Source organism: Coloeus monedula, assembly GCF_965178545.1.
Source record: "Coloeus monedula genome assembly, chromosome: 4".
Taxonomy (NCBI): Eukaryota; Metazoa; Chordata; class Aves; order Passeriformes; family Corvidae; genus Coloeus; species Coloeus monedula.
Window position 1 is genome coordinate 70,837,962 of NC_138784.1, and position 17,042 is coordinate 70,855,003.

General features: G+C 40.7%; 1 protein-coding gene across 6 annotated transcripts in view; it reads right to left on the reverse strand.

Moving 5' to 3' along the window:
* Positions 1–17,042, reverse strand: part of CELF2 (CUGBP Elav-like family member 2) — a 378,834-nt gene that overhangs the window by 103,082 nt on the left and 258,710 nt on the right. For all 6 annotated transcript variants that reach the window (XM_082279909.1, XM_082279906.1, XM_082279907.1 and 3 more), the window contains one exon: positions 144–226. In XM_082279909.1, coding sequence (XP_082136035.1) covers positions 144–226 — 83 coding nt within the window. The remainder of the gene's footprint in view (positions 1–143; positions 227–17,042) is intronic.

Sequence of the window (17,042 nt, forward strand, 5' to 3'; positions counted from 1 at the left end):
TGGCACCAATACAGGACAGACCATCAGCTTAGCCACTTTCCTTGCAGAGATCAAGGTCATTTGGGGCACCCAGCAGCATTGAGAGCAAAAGGGCTATTTTTCTGGCAATAAAACAATTAGGATCGAAAAGTAAATGTACTCACCCCAGGTAAAGTTTTAATATTGTGCAGTGCATTCTGTGCCTCAAGAGCAGCTTTTCTTGTATAAAATGTTACGAAACAACAACCTATAGAGAGAAATGAAAAGCTTTCAGAAATTAGTGAGTATGATTTGTGAGAGTACAATAGGGAGGGAGAAAAAACAGTGGTTGAACAACACATTATGAAAGCTAGAAAAGTGAATTATCCTGAGGCGCCTCAATGACATGAATAAAAGAAAGCTTGCATAGTTTAAAATAAAAAGACCCCCCCTGTGCATTCCATCTATAGCACACCTGCATTGTTAGTGAACTGTAATCACTTAGAAATTGTTAACCAAAATCCAATTGGCTTTGTACATTGTAAATAAGGTTATATTTTTCTGAAGGCTCCTCATTATACTTTGAATATAAGTAACATGGCAGGCTCAAGCAGCAGGAATTCATTGTTGCATCCCAAGCAGAAAATCAGGTTAAAGCAGGACCCTATTTAAAGGGCCTTATACAAAAGAGCTAAGGTTGGTTCCCCCCTTTCTTTGAAACCAGGCAGTACTGGAGGCAGGACACTCATCTCAGTTTCAAGAATGAAAAACAACCTACAGGTGAATTTGCCACTGCTGGGATAGTGGAGGCTGCTGATGGTTGACAGAATTAACTCCCTGCATCTGCTGAATTTTCAGTAAAGCAGGTGGTTTTAGTTGTCTTAATCCTGTGGTTTCCCTTTTGACAGCATGGTCCAGCCAGGTGGTCTGTGGGACCAAACATAGGTTGCTGTCACTTTCTCCACTGGAAACATGTGAAGTAGCTTTTGCTGCAGCACACACATGCTAGGCAGCTCAACACCAGCCCCAGGGTCAGGTCAGGGCTCACAGGCAGATCCTCAGGGAAGAACTATAATGTCACAGGCATGGGACAAAAAGCAAGGGCCAGGGTTTGCCTGTAATGCCCCATGGCAATGAAATCTGCTCCTTGACTTCGAAGATGAGATGTTTTCTGCAAATGGGGTGTTTGGCGACCCAGCTGCTATGGGGAGAGGGGAAAACATTCTGAGCAATGCTGGTAGGGGGGCAGAAGTGGCTACTGAAGTAAAACCTACTTCACATGAAACAGGATGATGCAGGTCTTACTGATGAAACAGAAAACAATCCTGTTCTCTTAATCACAGTCAGAGGTTTGTTACAACTCCAGAGAAATGTCAAAACCAATCAGTAAATAAAAGAAACCCTGGCTCATAAGCCTTGGTTCTCCCTTGGAGCGTGACACAGATAAAATAATCTGTGCTTCAGGCAGTGAGCAAAGATGATGCTTGTATCAGCTGCCTAATGTTGACCAAAGTGAAACATCCCAGCCCACCTGACATGCTTGCTTGTGTTCAACCCTGCAGCATCCCTGTAATGGCAAAAGACACAAGGAGAAGGTGTGCACAGCAGCACACAGCAAACACTGGAAGTAACTGTGTGGAGGTGGCCCATACCACACTTTGGAAGGAAGGGCTGAATCCAGAACGGCCCCTTCACTGCCCCTTGCTTGGCTCAAGCTGTGCATGGCACTGTGAATGCTCCCTCTGGCTCTGCAGCCAGGCCAGTGACAACCATTACCTCTATAACAAGAAAAAGTGACCATGTATTCCCAGATGGAACACACAAGTTTATCCCTAATGCAGAAAATCACTTGCAGGCATAGAAAAACACGGGCAGGCAGGTAATGCAGACTTAACACAGCTGAGAGAAACATTTTTCATACTGCCAACAAGTTCTTCAAAATTTCACACTTTACGATGGAGATGGTTTAATAATTATTTCAGTAAGCAGAACATTGTTCGCAGGGATGTGTGCTAGAGACAGGCACAGCCTGTTAGGGTTTGTGTTTCCTTTAAGTGTTTCTAAATCTTCTGTTTCACTGGAAAATTCTGAAAACTTGAATTATATTACCCCAGATGAAAATGAGAAAATAATCCAAGTTTGTGACATTTAATAGTTCAACTTTGAGACAACACTGCAATATTTTTCTATCCTGCCAGCCAGCCCCAAGTCTATCTCCTATTGTTTCTTTGTTTGGCTTATGAGCTTTTTAATATAAAGTTTTTTAACCAGGAGAGAAGATTCAAGGGGAAAATATCAAGCTGTAATCACAAATTTGCAATTGCCATGTCCTTTTCCATGGGCCCGAAGAGTTTCATTTTAGATTTCAGCTCTGTGGGTTCATTCTGATAAGACGAAATTTGAAATCTATTGGTTTATCATTCTTGGCACTACTTGAAAGAACTGCACTTGAAAGATGAATATGCTGTGAAATACCCTTTAACTGGTCATTTTTGGGAAGTAATAGCTCAGGAGAGAAAAATGTTCCTGTGAATGAGGGTTGGAAGAAACAGTAGCTTAATGGGAAACGTGCAGATGTTTCAGGCAGGTCATCGGACCCTGACAAAAACAGAGACTTCTAAGCTACAGACTTATACATCTGAAAATACACATGGATAAAATTTTTCTCAGGATCCATTTGGCTTATATCTTCTTAAATAAAACAAACCCCACAACAAGAGCTGGTTTGTTGTGGTTTGAGTAGAGTATGGACACTTACTTGTGGACACCTGAATTTGAAAGTATTTGCTACAGAGGTCAGAGCTGGACTCAAAAAAGAAAATAAGAGAGCAGAGAGTAACAGAAAAGGCAATAGTCCATGTTTACCCAAGGAAATGCTGTAGCTTAGCATATGCATTTTCCAGAGGTGCTGCATCCATGTTACACAAACTGCACTGAAGATGTCTCCAGTGTAAAATCATTTTAGGTCAGTACATAGAAAAAAGTGCCTAATTCAGTTTTTTCTGCAGGAATATTGGAGGGGAAGATGCCTATGTAAAAGGACAGGGCTAGTCTGTGTTTTAGGACTGGTAGCTGTCCCCTGCTTAAAGGCAAAGAGGCAATGATCTTCCTTCCTCCATTTTACTAAAGAAAATTTGATATTCAAAGACAAACAAGTGGCCCAGCTGGAAAAGAAAGAGTATGTTTCCTACTGAAAGAAAATAAAAAAATACAACCCTCCCCTTCAGGCCCCATGCACACACAGCCTTTGCTTCATCACCAACAAACTCGACGGCAGCTTGAGCCACAACTAGACTTTTCTGACACGCAAATAGCTCAAAGCCTGGCAGTGATAACCTTCTCCCCTCCTAGTCAGGACAACTTAAAAGGTGAATTGGTTAGTGGACGTGGTTCTGCTGTTCCTCAGCAGCCCAAAATACAGCCCAGTTTAACTCCACATGGGTTAGTGTATTCTTGCCCACAGGCAGAGGAGCTCGTGCTGCCTGTCAGTACCTCCAGAGCAAATCTCCCACGCTCTGCTGAGCTGGTTGTGCTCTACTTGGAACAGCATTTACTACAGCGTAAGGCATTTCTTCTTTGTACCTTAAAAAAAATGCTGAATGAATCATGCAGATCCCTACAGTCCCTTAAGGACATCGGCAACAACTTCATGGCTATCCTGCCAGATGCTTGAGCAGACTGAATAAAACCTGCCACTCCGTGCTGCTCGGCGCTTAATGGCAACAAATGGGATGCCTGAGAAACAACAGCAGAAAACAGCCCCACTTCTCAAGGCATCTGACGAGCAAACGCTGCAGTGTGGACACTACAATGCTCAACTTCAACACCTCATTAAAAAAAGGGAAAAGATCTCTTACTTCAGCTTGTTTTCACTCTCCCTCCTCCTTCCCTCCCCCCTTCCCCTTTTTTTCTTTTTTCAAAGGAAATTTAGTGCCAGAGAAAGACCTCAAGGTCCCAGCCATTGGGAGAGAGTTGACACATTCAATTCTCCATGACACATTCAATTCACAAGCCCTTGCTCGGGCTGCCAAAGGCACCAATTAGCACCAGTGGTGGAGATTTTATTTATTTAATTTCTACAGAAACCTGTTTAGCAAGACAGTGACAGGGACAAACAGCCTCGTGTATGGCTAGAAACAGCTTTACGTGAGTCACTGTCAAAGATGGCAGCAATGGATTACAGGGGAATCAAGCCATAGGTTCACTGAAGTCCTCATTTAGAAGTGAGGAAGAGGAAAAAGAAGATCAAGTGGTGAAGACTTTCAGACTACTGTAGCCATGATTTTCTGCTGACAGTGAACTTGGGTTTCTGGAGGACATTGTGGAATTATGACAAATTGCAGTTTTCACCATGAAACTTCAAGAAATGCCATTCCTCCTGTAAGCAAGAGGATTTTTTCAAAGAGCTGTTAGTGACCCCATGTAATGGGGCTTCTCCTCCCGTGTGACTTCTGCTCTATGACCCAAATTTACCTCCCAGGAGAGCAGCCACAGCATTAATAGGCTGCAAGATCCAGCTCTATGACATCTCCAGGAGCTCTGCCATACCATAATTTCCTTCACTTACTCCCAATTCAAACACAGACTAATTATGCCGTGAGAGCTGTTTACATTCCTAATTTTGAACAACTAACAAAGGGAAGCTCTCCTCCACTTGAAGATGTGGCTTACACAGTCCTCGTTGGCATTTAACGGCACTGGGATCTGTGTAAGAGGCTTAATCTCTCAGCCAGGATTTCATGCCTGAATGAATACGCCAACCTCCATCTTGCTTCGGGTGAGAAAAAGTCTTTTACAGCTCCCTAAACTGAATAGACAATTCCTGTGTTAAAGTTACCAAGAATTACACATGTGCATCAATATGAGAAAATAACCCTTGGATGTGGACAGGAATTAAAACACGCTCCACAAGATGCTCTGAGGTTTTGATTTGCTTGAAGAAAAACATTCTGGAATCTCCCAGGCCTGAAAATTTAACTCTTGGGAATTAAAAGAGAAAAGATACAGGAGGAAAAAAAACAACCCGTATTTGTTGGTCTGATTTATTAGTTTCTTTAGTTTTCAACTGTCAAAATTTGTCAGCTTGGATCTCTCCTGTGTTGTGCATATTATCACCTGCTGCCAGTATCTGAACCCTAACCATGGGGTATAGAAATACAAGAGCTTATCAGGGTGCCTGCAAAGCATGCAACAACTTAAAAGTATGAAATTTGCTTTACCTTTTAGACTAATAAAATAAACACTTCAAAACAGCTATAATGATTATCTGAGGATTGAACTCTGTATTCTTTTAGCAAGTAATGGAATCCTGGCAGACAAATTCAATTCAAAACACATTCACATTCAGGACATCAACAAAGTCATCATGTTGTGAATTGAAAATTCCTTTAACGGCCGCGTTTGAATTCTAAGGGGCTGACAGATCAAGGGACTGAAGGCCCTGGAAGGCTAAATGAGTGAAGTCCTGCTATGTTTCTTTCTTTCTGTGAATGAAGCTCACTTTTGTGTATGCATTTGCAAGCAGAACAGGTGCTGGCTTCATACAAGCCTGGAATCTCAATGGGGACAGTAGCTTCTTGTCAATCCAGCACAGTTCAAGCTAGTTTAAGTTAAGGAGGATTTCTTTTTCTTGTTTTTTTTCCCCACTCCAAATGTTTCTCTCCTGATTTCCACATTCACTCACCCACTACAAAAATTTAAACACTACACTAATACAGGGCAGGCTTTAACAAGGTCTCTTGCATTCCAGCCATCCACCCAAACTCTGGAATACGTGCTCTGTAAATCACAAACAGTGTGATTTGCAACCAAACACACCATGACCTGTAATGTCATTTTCCAAAAGCCAATGAAGACATTAAAAGCTCTTTTCCACTAAAGCCACTGAGAAGACCTGTTGCTACAAGGAGTTCAGGTGTGTGGTTGGGCAATGAGAATTTTCACTTTTGTTACATTTGGTGCAGTGCAATGGGAGCCTTGCCTGGCATTTATTCTGTGTTACAGACGTTAGTGCAATTAGCTAACCTGCACTGGAGATGCTGGTCTAGTATTAGGAGAGGTATTTCAAGTCTTAGAGATTTTGATTGGGTCATTCCAGACAAAACCAGAGAAAACCGTGAACTGTCTGAATAGCAAATACAGCCATTTCTGACCAAGGAACCCAGAAATAAAAATTCAGCTCTTTTTGAAACTCTGCTTATCAGAAGAAGGTGGCTAAGGCAGGGACGTGTTTTGATTCCTACCTGCACCATCCTTATGCTCTATTGTCTATGGAGTCATGGGAGAGTAAGATGGAAAGGATTCACTCCTGAAGCAATCCCTGATAGAATTGCCGAATACAGCAGAAATCAACTTTTAATGATGCCGCCTCCCAATTAGCTCAGGTTTGCTAATAGTTTGATATAATTGGCACCCTGATGGAAACCGTATTACCAGTCCTGTCACCAGCCAGGAAACCACATTGCCACTCTAATGACAGCACATATTATAGCGATGCCACTTCTAATATTAATACATTAGCTGAATGTAGGAAAGGGCTCACATGTGAGAAGGATTCACAACTGGGACGTGCCAAATTCCACCCTGTGCTCTAATTTTCCTCCTGGCTATAGCATTCAGGGTGGCAGTGCCCCAGCCCCAGAGTGCCCCACATTGCACTGCTTGCATTAAAGCACAAATGCTCCAGGCTGGTAACAGCCCCGTAAATGGCCAGTGAAAAATGATCCCATGGAGCTCAATTTTTTCTCTCCATGCCTTGCAAGTTATGACGGCCTTTCTGTTAATTGGCCACAAGTCCTAGTTTGCTGTCAGCCTTCAGCTGCACCGGGGAGCTCTTTTGGAGGAGTCGCACTCTGTCATTCCCATACCCTTGTGAATACAAATGCTCTCTATAAATGTCCTCTGCCTACAAAATGGAAGTGGTTTTTTTTCTTCTTCTTCTTTTTTCTTTTTTTTTTTTCCTTTTTTTGACCTAGATTAAATTTGCTGCATTTTCAAGCCTTTTGGGAAAGCAACTAAGAACTAATATGCACCAGTTCATGTGCCACAACGCTTCCCTACCCATTATTATGTAAATTTTGACTAAAGTGCGACACAGATAGAAAAGATATCAAGGGCAAAATTGCCAGAATCTACTTTTCTTGCTCTCTGAAATAAGCCACTTATATTAAACAGTTTTAAATGGCTAATAGCTGTACAAGTATCTGAAGAATTTCAATGTACAATTTTTCATATAGGACAATGACAGCTTTTGTAAATTCCCGAACTCTCCTGCTGCCTGTGTAATGACTGAGAAGTGAATGGCCAGCATCCTGGAACCCTCTGTTTTACTTCTGTAGGATGGGGCCAACTTCCACACCTGCAGCTTGGCAACACTCATATGATATCTGCACTAGATGGTGATGAAGGAGTAAAAAAAAGCAGATGCAGAATTAGATTCTATACATGGTGGCAGGGTAAATAAATAACACAAATCAGGTTTATAGCATCAAGGCAATTTTATGTCATTACAAACTAATCTGTCCCTAAAGAAACCATCCCTGCGTGCTGGGATGGAAGCGGAGCTTTATTAGTCTGGGCTGAGTAGTGGACGAGAGACATTGCAACACAAACTCAGGAAGTTCTGTGAAGACAGAGCTGAGCAGTCAGGGGCACTGAGCCTGCACATCAGCACTGCACCAACACCCTGATCTGCAGGTGGCCTGGCCTGGAATGCTCCTCCTTTGCCAGCCCGTCCAAGTACCCACCCAGTGCAAATCCCTTGGGAGAGCCATTGAGATGGACAGCTGTCGCTCAACCAACATCAGTGGGAAAATCAAAGCAGCAGCCCAGTGACTCCTGTTGAGCTCATGTTTGGTCTGTTCACATTTCTAGATCTCAGGGGTGGAGAATAATTGGGATCTTATACATCAGTCCATATGGGTTACAATAAAGACTGCTTGTCAGAGCTTTTGGACAAGAAATTCTCAAATAAATAGGACAGCAGGGGGAGATGGCATTCCAGCCTCTACGTCTATGACGGGTGTCCCATGGGAACTTACTGCACTTCCCACTTGTAAAATACAGAAAAAGAATATACACAAAATGCGAGAATTTTTTTAAACTGGAAATAGTTTTAAATAAGTCCTGTCACTATGTATATCTATTGTATCACGAAAGAAATCTTGAAATTGGGGGGACATCAAAATGAAACTACAAAAAATGAAAAGTACAAATAATTAATTATTTCTTATGCTGCCTTCTTGTCATTTCCCCTTTACCTTTTCTTCCTTCTTTTCTGTCTTATTCTTGTACTAATGCTCCTTAATCTTTAATTCACTTTCTTCTTCCCTCAAATAAATTCTTTTTCTTTTCTTCCTAGCTGATGGTTATCGTTTCCCTTTTCTTTGGCCAGGTAACAATTGACTGGAGTTTACTGGCTTGAATTTACTGGCTTTAAAATGAATTAACATGTCCTCTGTGCAAGTTAACCCCTAAGTTTGACCATCTGCTAAATACATCTTTGGATGCAGTAGAGAAAGAGGGTTCAGAGAACAGATGCTGAAAAAAAACGGAAATACAAAATTAAGATGTCCCTTATGAATCCATTCTTGCAGCAGAAAACTGCTGTAACACTGTATTTCAGTTCAAAAAGACTCTAAAAAGATCATGTTTACATAAATTAACATAGGCAGGGACACATCTTTCCCTGATGTCATTTCAAACGCCCTATTGTCTCCAACCCTGGCACTCACTAGTAGCAAATCAAACTTCCCAGCACATACATCTTACAGTCCTGGATTTCCTTTTGTTTTTTCTTTCACTTGAATGCTTGAGAAAGATCACTGAAGACTGGCTTTTCCTGATAAGACTTCCAGATCACTGCTCTAATGAAACCTCTAATTGCACTGTGACTCCTGAGAAGCCATTCAAGTCCTAGTTCAACTAGGAGGCAACTCTGTAGTGAAAAATACTTGGAATAGAAGAGCTTTACTATAAACTTATCCCTTCAAAATAATCAAATCTTTGAGAGTTATTTGCAATTTATAAACTTTCTCTGTCACTATGAAAAACCTATGTCTTGTACTGGAAATTATCTTCACTGGTTAAATGCCAAAGGCATTCTGGGCTGCATCGGGCAGAGCAGGACAGTGGAGTTGATCCTTGCCCTCTTCTCAGCCCTGCTGAGACATGTATGGGTTTCTGGATCTCCTTTTTTTTCCCCAGTAAAGACATCTGGACATACTGGAGCCTGTCCAGTGAAGGAGCATGAAGATGAGGAAGGGTCTGGAGCACCTCTCATATGGAAAGCAACTGAGAGAGCTGGGACTGTTCAGACTGGAGAAGAAAACATTGGAAGGAGTAAAGAAGGTAGAGCCTTCTCACTGGTCCAGTGACAGGGCAAGAGGCTGTGGCCACAAATTAAAAGAGAGGAAATTCCATTTAAAAATAAGGAAAGACATTTTTATACTACAGGTCATCAAACACTGGCATAGTTTGCCCCAACAAGTTGTGGACTCTCCTTCTCTGGAGATAATTAAAATCCTGCTTGGACGCAGCTCTGACAAACCTGCTGTAGATGACCCTGCTTTTAGCTGGGATTGGACAAGATGAATCCCAGAGGTTCTTTCTGACCTCAGCCAGCTTGTGATTCTGTGAAATGGCAATGAAGGAATTTAACCGGCTTCTGACAACATCCCTCCTAACACAGCTCAACTTCCCCAGAAATACATTGCAAGCTTATTTAACTCTAGCAGACAATATCAGTTAAATTACTGTTTTATTGCTGTACCCATCAGATGGGAACCAGCTCTCATTCACTAGCAGATTTCACACACAAGATGAGTTTTTTCATAGCAAGAACACGGGAATTAATGCTTTTTTCTTTTTTTAAAGAAACAGAATCTGAAACCTTTTAGCACCTTCTAGTACCTAAAGGGGACCGGGATACGTCTGGAGAGGAACTTTGCCAGGGCATGTAGTGGCAGGACAAGGGAGAATGGCTTCAAACAGAAAGAGGGCAGGTTTCAGTTGGGTATTAGGAAAAAATTCTTTACTGTGAGAGCAGTGAAACAGAGGAACAGGTTGCTCAGAGAAGCTGTGGATCACTGGAAGTGTTCAAGGCCAGGCTGGATGGAATTTTGAGCAACCCGGTCTAGTGGAACATGTCCCTGCCCAGGGCAGGGTGGTGGAACAAGGTGACCTTTAAGGCCCCTTTCAACCCAAACCATTCTATGATTCTAGGATGATTCTGTGAACATCCCAGCATGGCAGATATTGCCATAGACACACAAGACAATAAAATGTCTTGTGTCATGCCTTGTTTTTAGAAATATATCAATACATTTATGAATTCATGATAACACAATGCATTTTTTTAAGTTGCGGTTTATCCAGTCCTCTTGTATCTGACATGAAGTTTTGTTTAAACCTCACTGACAGCTCTAAACTTCTGAGCTTGTGTCTCCTAAAGACAGCATAGGAAAAGCCAGAACTAACAGTACGAAGAGAAAAAAGAGGAAGAGGTCCAGAGAGAAGGAGTCATAAAAGAAGGTACACAGAGGAAAGACTGCTATTGCTGACACTTCACTCATTTACTAAACAACAAAACCTCAACCCTACCCAGAAACTTGGCAAGAATATCGTGCATGGGGTGTTTTCGACATTTAACTGGATTTAGAAGAGTTGGTTACCATTTCTACAAGAGAATCTAAAATCTGACCTTGAATAACTCATTTCTAGGAATAAGGTGTTGAAGTTCTTCTGAAAATAATGTTCAATGCCCATCTGAATCTTTCGATGCCTAAATGCTTTTGAACAATCTGGCCTTTCATCTCCCTATGCTCTAGCTTTTCCTTGTAAAATAGAAAGAATAAAATGTTCTGAGCTCAAAGGAGTACTCTGAAGAAACCATGAAAATATAAAAATTGAGGTAAAAAGACACAGCCATTGTAGTGACAATGAGTAACAGCAGAGCAGTATGTGCCAATGCTGCTTCCATCTGACTCGCTGCAGTCTGTCACACTTCCTCCAAAAGGTACCTTATAGGAAATGGAAGAAATCAATACAAGACATTTGAGATGGCTTAAAGGATGCTTGAGTAGCATGGGAAGAAATTCTATGATAAATGTTGCCTCTAAGTGCCCTGAACTTGAATCAACAAATAACTGTTTCCACCAACATCCCCCCTGCCCTGATTTTTCTGCTTTTGGCCAAGCCACGGAATTGGGGGCTCCATTCTCTGCTGGTGGAAGAACTGGCACAGCCTGCACTCTGTGTCATGATTTGCTTCAATATACACACTATTTTAACGGAGATAATTTTCAACTTTTATACTTTTTTTCCCCCTGATAAATATGTTTCCCCATCTCTAAAATTCAGGTCTAAATCCATTGTCTGAATCCATCACACTCCCTGCTCCCTTTGCCCAAGATGCAGTCAAACACTTTCAACTCTTTCTTGACTTCAACATCATGAACCCTTGCACATCTTGTATTGATTTCTAGGCATTCACAGCTTCACTCTCACAGGGTCACAGCACATGTCAAATCTTTCCTGCATTGCACCTTCAAGCAGTGTTTCATCTAAGGAGCTTCGCTTTGCCTGAACTTGTTAGCAGTGACACATTTGTTCCCCAATTAAGCTTTCTTTATAATAATAATAAAAAAGAAATAGAAGTTATTCCTGGCAACTTTTCTATCTTTCTAGTCAGTTGAAACAATTTTATGCAGATGAAGATGCAGCTACACCAAGCCTTTGAACTTTAAGCATCATCTTTACTTGGCTTTGAACTCTCAACAGGGCCCATGATCTTTCAAAGCAATGTACTCTGCTGTGGAAACTTCAAAAAAGAGAGGAAAAGGCATGGTTAGAAAAAAAAATGCAAAAGATAGGGTTTTTTAAATGCTTGATGCTCCTGGAAATAAATAAAAAACCCAACTGAGTGGTATCTGAAGAAGTGTATTCGGCACTCAAGTGTTTCCCTAATTAATTGTTTAGATGAGTGCTAAAATAAATGCAGCAGCAGCAAAGATAAACAAACCACTTTAGTAATAAAGCCATATATTTGTGCAGGCACACAAAAATAAATGGCAGCACTTAATGAGCACAAGCAATGAGAACGAAGAACACACTTCATGTGAGGGACCTATGCTCAGAAAGCTCAAGCTCAAAGATATTTGAGAGGGGTATCTCACAACCACTTCCCAACCTGCCTCTTGTTTGCCTCTTGCACAGAACCTTGTTTGGCACAGACTAACAGTGTAAAAAATGCAGTGTCCTGATGAAGAATTATAGGTCACGTTTCACCTTGCCCAGGCAGCCTCACCAGGGCAAGGAAAGCACTTCTGGGGAGAGACTGCTAGCCTAGTTAATTATTATTCCTCTTTATTTTTGTCTGATGATTAACTAATGTAAAATCAATGAAGGGAGATACGGAATAGATGTGTAACATGTACTTCCAAAATGAGAGAGAAAAGCTAAGATGATTCATACAGTCTTTTCCTTCTGACTGGAAAATGAGCTAGCAAAGTATAAATACTGGGGGAAAATGTTATCTTGTATATGTAGGAAAGCAGTTTTAATAGAATTATAGGACCGTTAGAGGCAGGAAAATTCATCTAAGCTACTCTTCCAGAGAGGACAGCATTACACTTCCACACATAATTCTTCCAAAGTTTTATCATGTTCTATCTGTAGATTTCCCAGAATCAGATTTCCCATCATTTCCTGAAAAAAACTATTTTGAAATCTCACAAAAAATATTTTAAATACGCTTTTCACAGTAAACACTTTCAGTTTTGCTTAATTTCCTATTGCTATTTATGGCTTGAAGACCTTATGAAATAGTGCTATTACTTATCTTAGTGTAAATGATTTGACAAGCAGACAAAAACATAAAACCCCACATGCCATACAAATAAATATGTTATTCTCCTCAGAAGCCTTCATAGAACTGACTATTTATTTCTTGCAACTATCACCACGTATGTCCCAGAAAACTGATGAAAAAAATCTATTCATGAATATTTAACATCTGTTAAAGGTAGGGAATATTGAGACCGTGTTGGATGATGCATAGGACATGTTGTAAGTCTGTTAGTTAATACCAGCTCAGAGAAGTCCAAACAGGAGTACCATGATCTATCGGTCCTATGGCTCCCCAAAGATCAAGATGTGGCATTTAATCAGACCAAGATTTAAAATAAACCTCCAGCAGCCTATTTTCAAGTTATGACAAGAGAAATACTTGGCTCTAGAGGTATAGGCTGTATGACATTATTGGCAACTTATCAGGACAAGAAGAGAAAGAACCTGGATGATTGGCAACTTAATCAGAGGGAGAAAGAAAAATAGAGAAAAGGAACAAAACGAGTGCCTAAACAGTGGTGTGTTGGCTCCTGCGGCTGTCAAAGGTGGCCTTGAGCAGGCAATGGCAGGAGGGCTTACACTGAAGCTTGTCTGCAAAGTAGATGAAACTATTCAGTGTTCCTTGGCATCAATAGCATGCGGTTCCTGAATGTATCTAATCACATTTGGAGAAGCAGGATTCTGCACGGTGTTCTCTGCAGGTCACCATGGCAGCCACAGGAACATGTCCAACAAAATATCACGGATGCGCAGCTTCGATACCAAAAAACTCAGAGAGCTTTAGAACAAAGTCCCCAGTCTTAACTGCAAGCTAAAAAAAAATACAAAATAAAATCTCCGAGCGATCATATTTTGGTACCAGAGGTTGTTTAGTTAACTTGACAGTGTGACCTCATAGTTTATTCAACATGTTGTTATTGTGTAAAATATCTCTGCTGAGCATAAACAATGCAAAGTTTTCCTGGATGGGAGCTGAGAAATGGTGGGTTACAGGTTAGATTGTCAAACAAGCCTTGCAACCACCAGTTCTTACTGGGAACAAGCATCGCTTGCTCTTTTCACACAAAGCCCTACTCATAGGTTACTTGTATTTATCCACAGAGTAGAGTGGATCAACAGAGGAACTGCAAAATAATGCCCTAAAAATGTGAAGTCTCTTTTCCCCCCATGAAATGGGATACAGGCAAATAAGGATGTGCTTGGAGGGCAGTCCTGTTAATATTGGGGCCCCTATCTTTTACAATGTTTTGGCTCCTGCTAAGACTTATTAGGAGAAACTTAAAGATAATTCCAAGCAATTTGAAATCCTCTATCAGACTCCAGAATTACTCACTCTTGCATTCTGTATGCCAGAAAGATAAACCATAATGTAGAGTAAAATTATTTCTGGAACTGCACATTGCACATTTTCACTATAAAGCATATCACAAGCTTTGACACAGAGATAACTAAGTGATTACTTGTCAACCTCCTCTCATTCCATCAGTCTTAAAAATTAGGATAAAAAAAGCTTTTCATGTGCAACAACGGGCTACATATTAGTCCTGCAGAATTGTAAAAAATGTGGAACTAAATATCAGACAAGCCCAATTTAAAATGATGAAACACTTCTGAATTCTAAAACAATTAGGCTAATTTACAACACATGGCCTGATACACTGGAAGTTTTAATCCTTTTATTTTCATTTTTAAAAGAGGGGACATTTTTCCATGCTAGTCATAAATTACTACAATCAAGACTTATTTATTTTTTTCTCTGAATACTGTTCAGGAGCAATTCTAACATCCCCTAAAGAGGTTTGTGGAAGATTCATATTTTACCTGGGAAGATATACACGGAAGTAAATTACAGAGTTAGGAAAGGCAAACCATGACTCTAACTAAAGAAGAGCACCACTTCCTTTTTCTGTGCCTTTTCAGTGATGCTGTGATGCAAATTTACTCAGTTTTCATTGCCAGGTTCCTCATTTCTGCTTGTAAATCAGGCATCCTGGGATGCTCCGAGGATTAATCAGATGAGGGTTGCAGTTTTCTCCTCTACTCTTTGTAATGGTTCCTCCCAGAAAACACATGCATCTTAAATATTTCTGATCCCTCTGGGGGTGAGATTTAAACAAACACTGACATTGGCAATGCAGCCCTGCTTGATCACGGTACTAAAAAGTCATTATGTGTGTTTCAATATCCACTCAGTTATTACCAGTCTTTTAAAACAAAGAGAAAACTGGAGAAACTCTTTTTTCCTTACCACAAGGCAATGTTAGTGATGGCAGCAACATTGCTCAAAACCTACTCGGAAGAATATTTTGGCTCCTTTGTTACAGAATACTGACATTTAAAGGATAAAACATAAAACAAAAGATACAGGGCATTCACAACACTTTCAAGGCTTTCCCTTTTGCAACACACATGGACAATGGATCTTAAACGAAAGTTCTGTTTCTCTACACTTAAGGGTATTAATATTTTAGTATGACTGCATCTGTGAATGAAGACATTCAAAAAGCCATTATGTTTTCAACTTAGGTTAATAATAAGGCTATTTTTCCACCCACTCTCTGGCACAGCTGTAATGTTCTTGGCCTCAAGTGGGAGGCAATGTGGAACAAGGATTAGCAAGATGGATGATATACAACATACAGTGCCAGTTCATATAAAATATTACTAGATTGGAAATGACTGTTTACTGTCTCAGTGATTATATGATCACTTTTTTTCCTTCCAAAGAACATACAGGATGTGACGCTCCTCTATGCCAATAAAGCTTAGTGCATAGCACCTGGGTAACGACAAATTAATTTTTGAGCTAAGCCTGATGAAGGGGTCAGCCAAAATCCTAGGCAGAGCTTATCCCCAGTACTATTTTACATGATGGAAAATGCATCCCTCCAATTCATCAATATTAGCACAGAAGAGAGATTATACAACAGAAAATAAATAAAATGGGGGGGGGGGGGATCTGAAACACCAAAAAAATGTTATGACTGTGTGTGTTTACAGTACAATAATAAAACATTTAATCTTGGGGGTTTGGGGGGGAGTTGGAAAGAGCGTCTCATAGCCCACTTCTAAATAAAATCAGTCAAAACATTTAGGCATGTACTAAACAGAACAAGCGTAGATTTGGTAGACAACAGGCTGGATGAACCAGCAGGGTTTTTTTCATTCAAGTTAGGTTTCCAAACCTGAGACCTTTGCATCCTGGAACTCAAAATCTCTCGCTTCATCTAGTAGACCCACCCCTCTTAACAAAGGCCACAGTGGCTCTACCATGAGCAGCCAGGGATACTGAGCCCTGGATTCTGGCATGTTCATGTACAGTCTTACCTCAAACCAGAAACCACGTGGGTCAGGTGTTATGTCTGATCCAGCCATAAAACTTCTTTAACCACAAAGTCAATTTAAACAAGTTGTTTAAATACCAAGTGCTCAGCAGTTCCCATCCCTTGGACTACTGGCCACAGCCACTGCCAAAATATCAGCAATACTTCAGAATTGAAAAATGTTTTCTTTAATAGTTTTAGTGAGAGAGCACTTTCACATGAAAGAGAAACAAAAGTGTTTCTAAATTGCAAAATCATTTCTTGTCCCTAAGCAAAGATCCTCTGAAAGCTGTGTGCACAATCCAAAGCACCTCCATTTTCATGTGGTTTACTGATTTAATAAAACACATAAACAGGCTTATATCATTATTCTTCCAGCTGCAGATGATCTAGATTCACTGAGCAAACTATTCCCACAAAAATATTTTAATTGAAATTAATCTTAATGTTCACTCCTCCTTCCCCCACAAGCCAACATTGAGGCACTTTGAAATGCACATTAGCTACTTCAATAAATAAGTGAGCAATTCTTGGTTTTCTTAACCACACAGGGCATAAGTGGATGATCTCTTTGCATGCCGTGGATGATGAAAAAGACATTAAGTATTAGGATTTTTCCTGTTTGGGTAGCCCTGTGAGAGCAAGCCAAGTTTGCAAGCTTGCTCTCCCTATCATTTCCAAAGCATCACAGTTTCCATGAGCAGTGCCTCTCCCAGTCAGGTCACCAAAACCTCAGCCCTGCATGCCCCAGCTTTTTCTTTTGCAGGGCTTTGTTCCAACACTCGGAGCAACTACCCAAAGTTTGAAAGTCTGCTCCTTTGACACACTCGATTTGGCAAGTGTAGAAAAAATGCTGTTAGATGAGAAAAAAGAAAAAAGAAGTGAGAAGTAGGCACATTCCCTTCTCCTACTCGC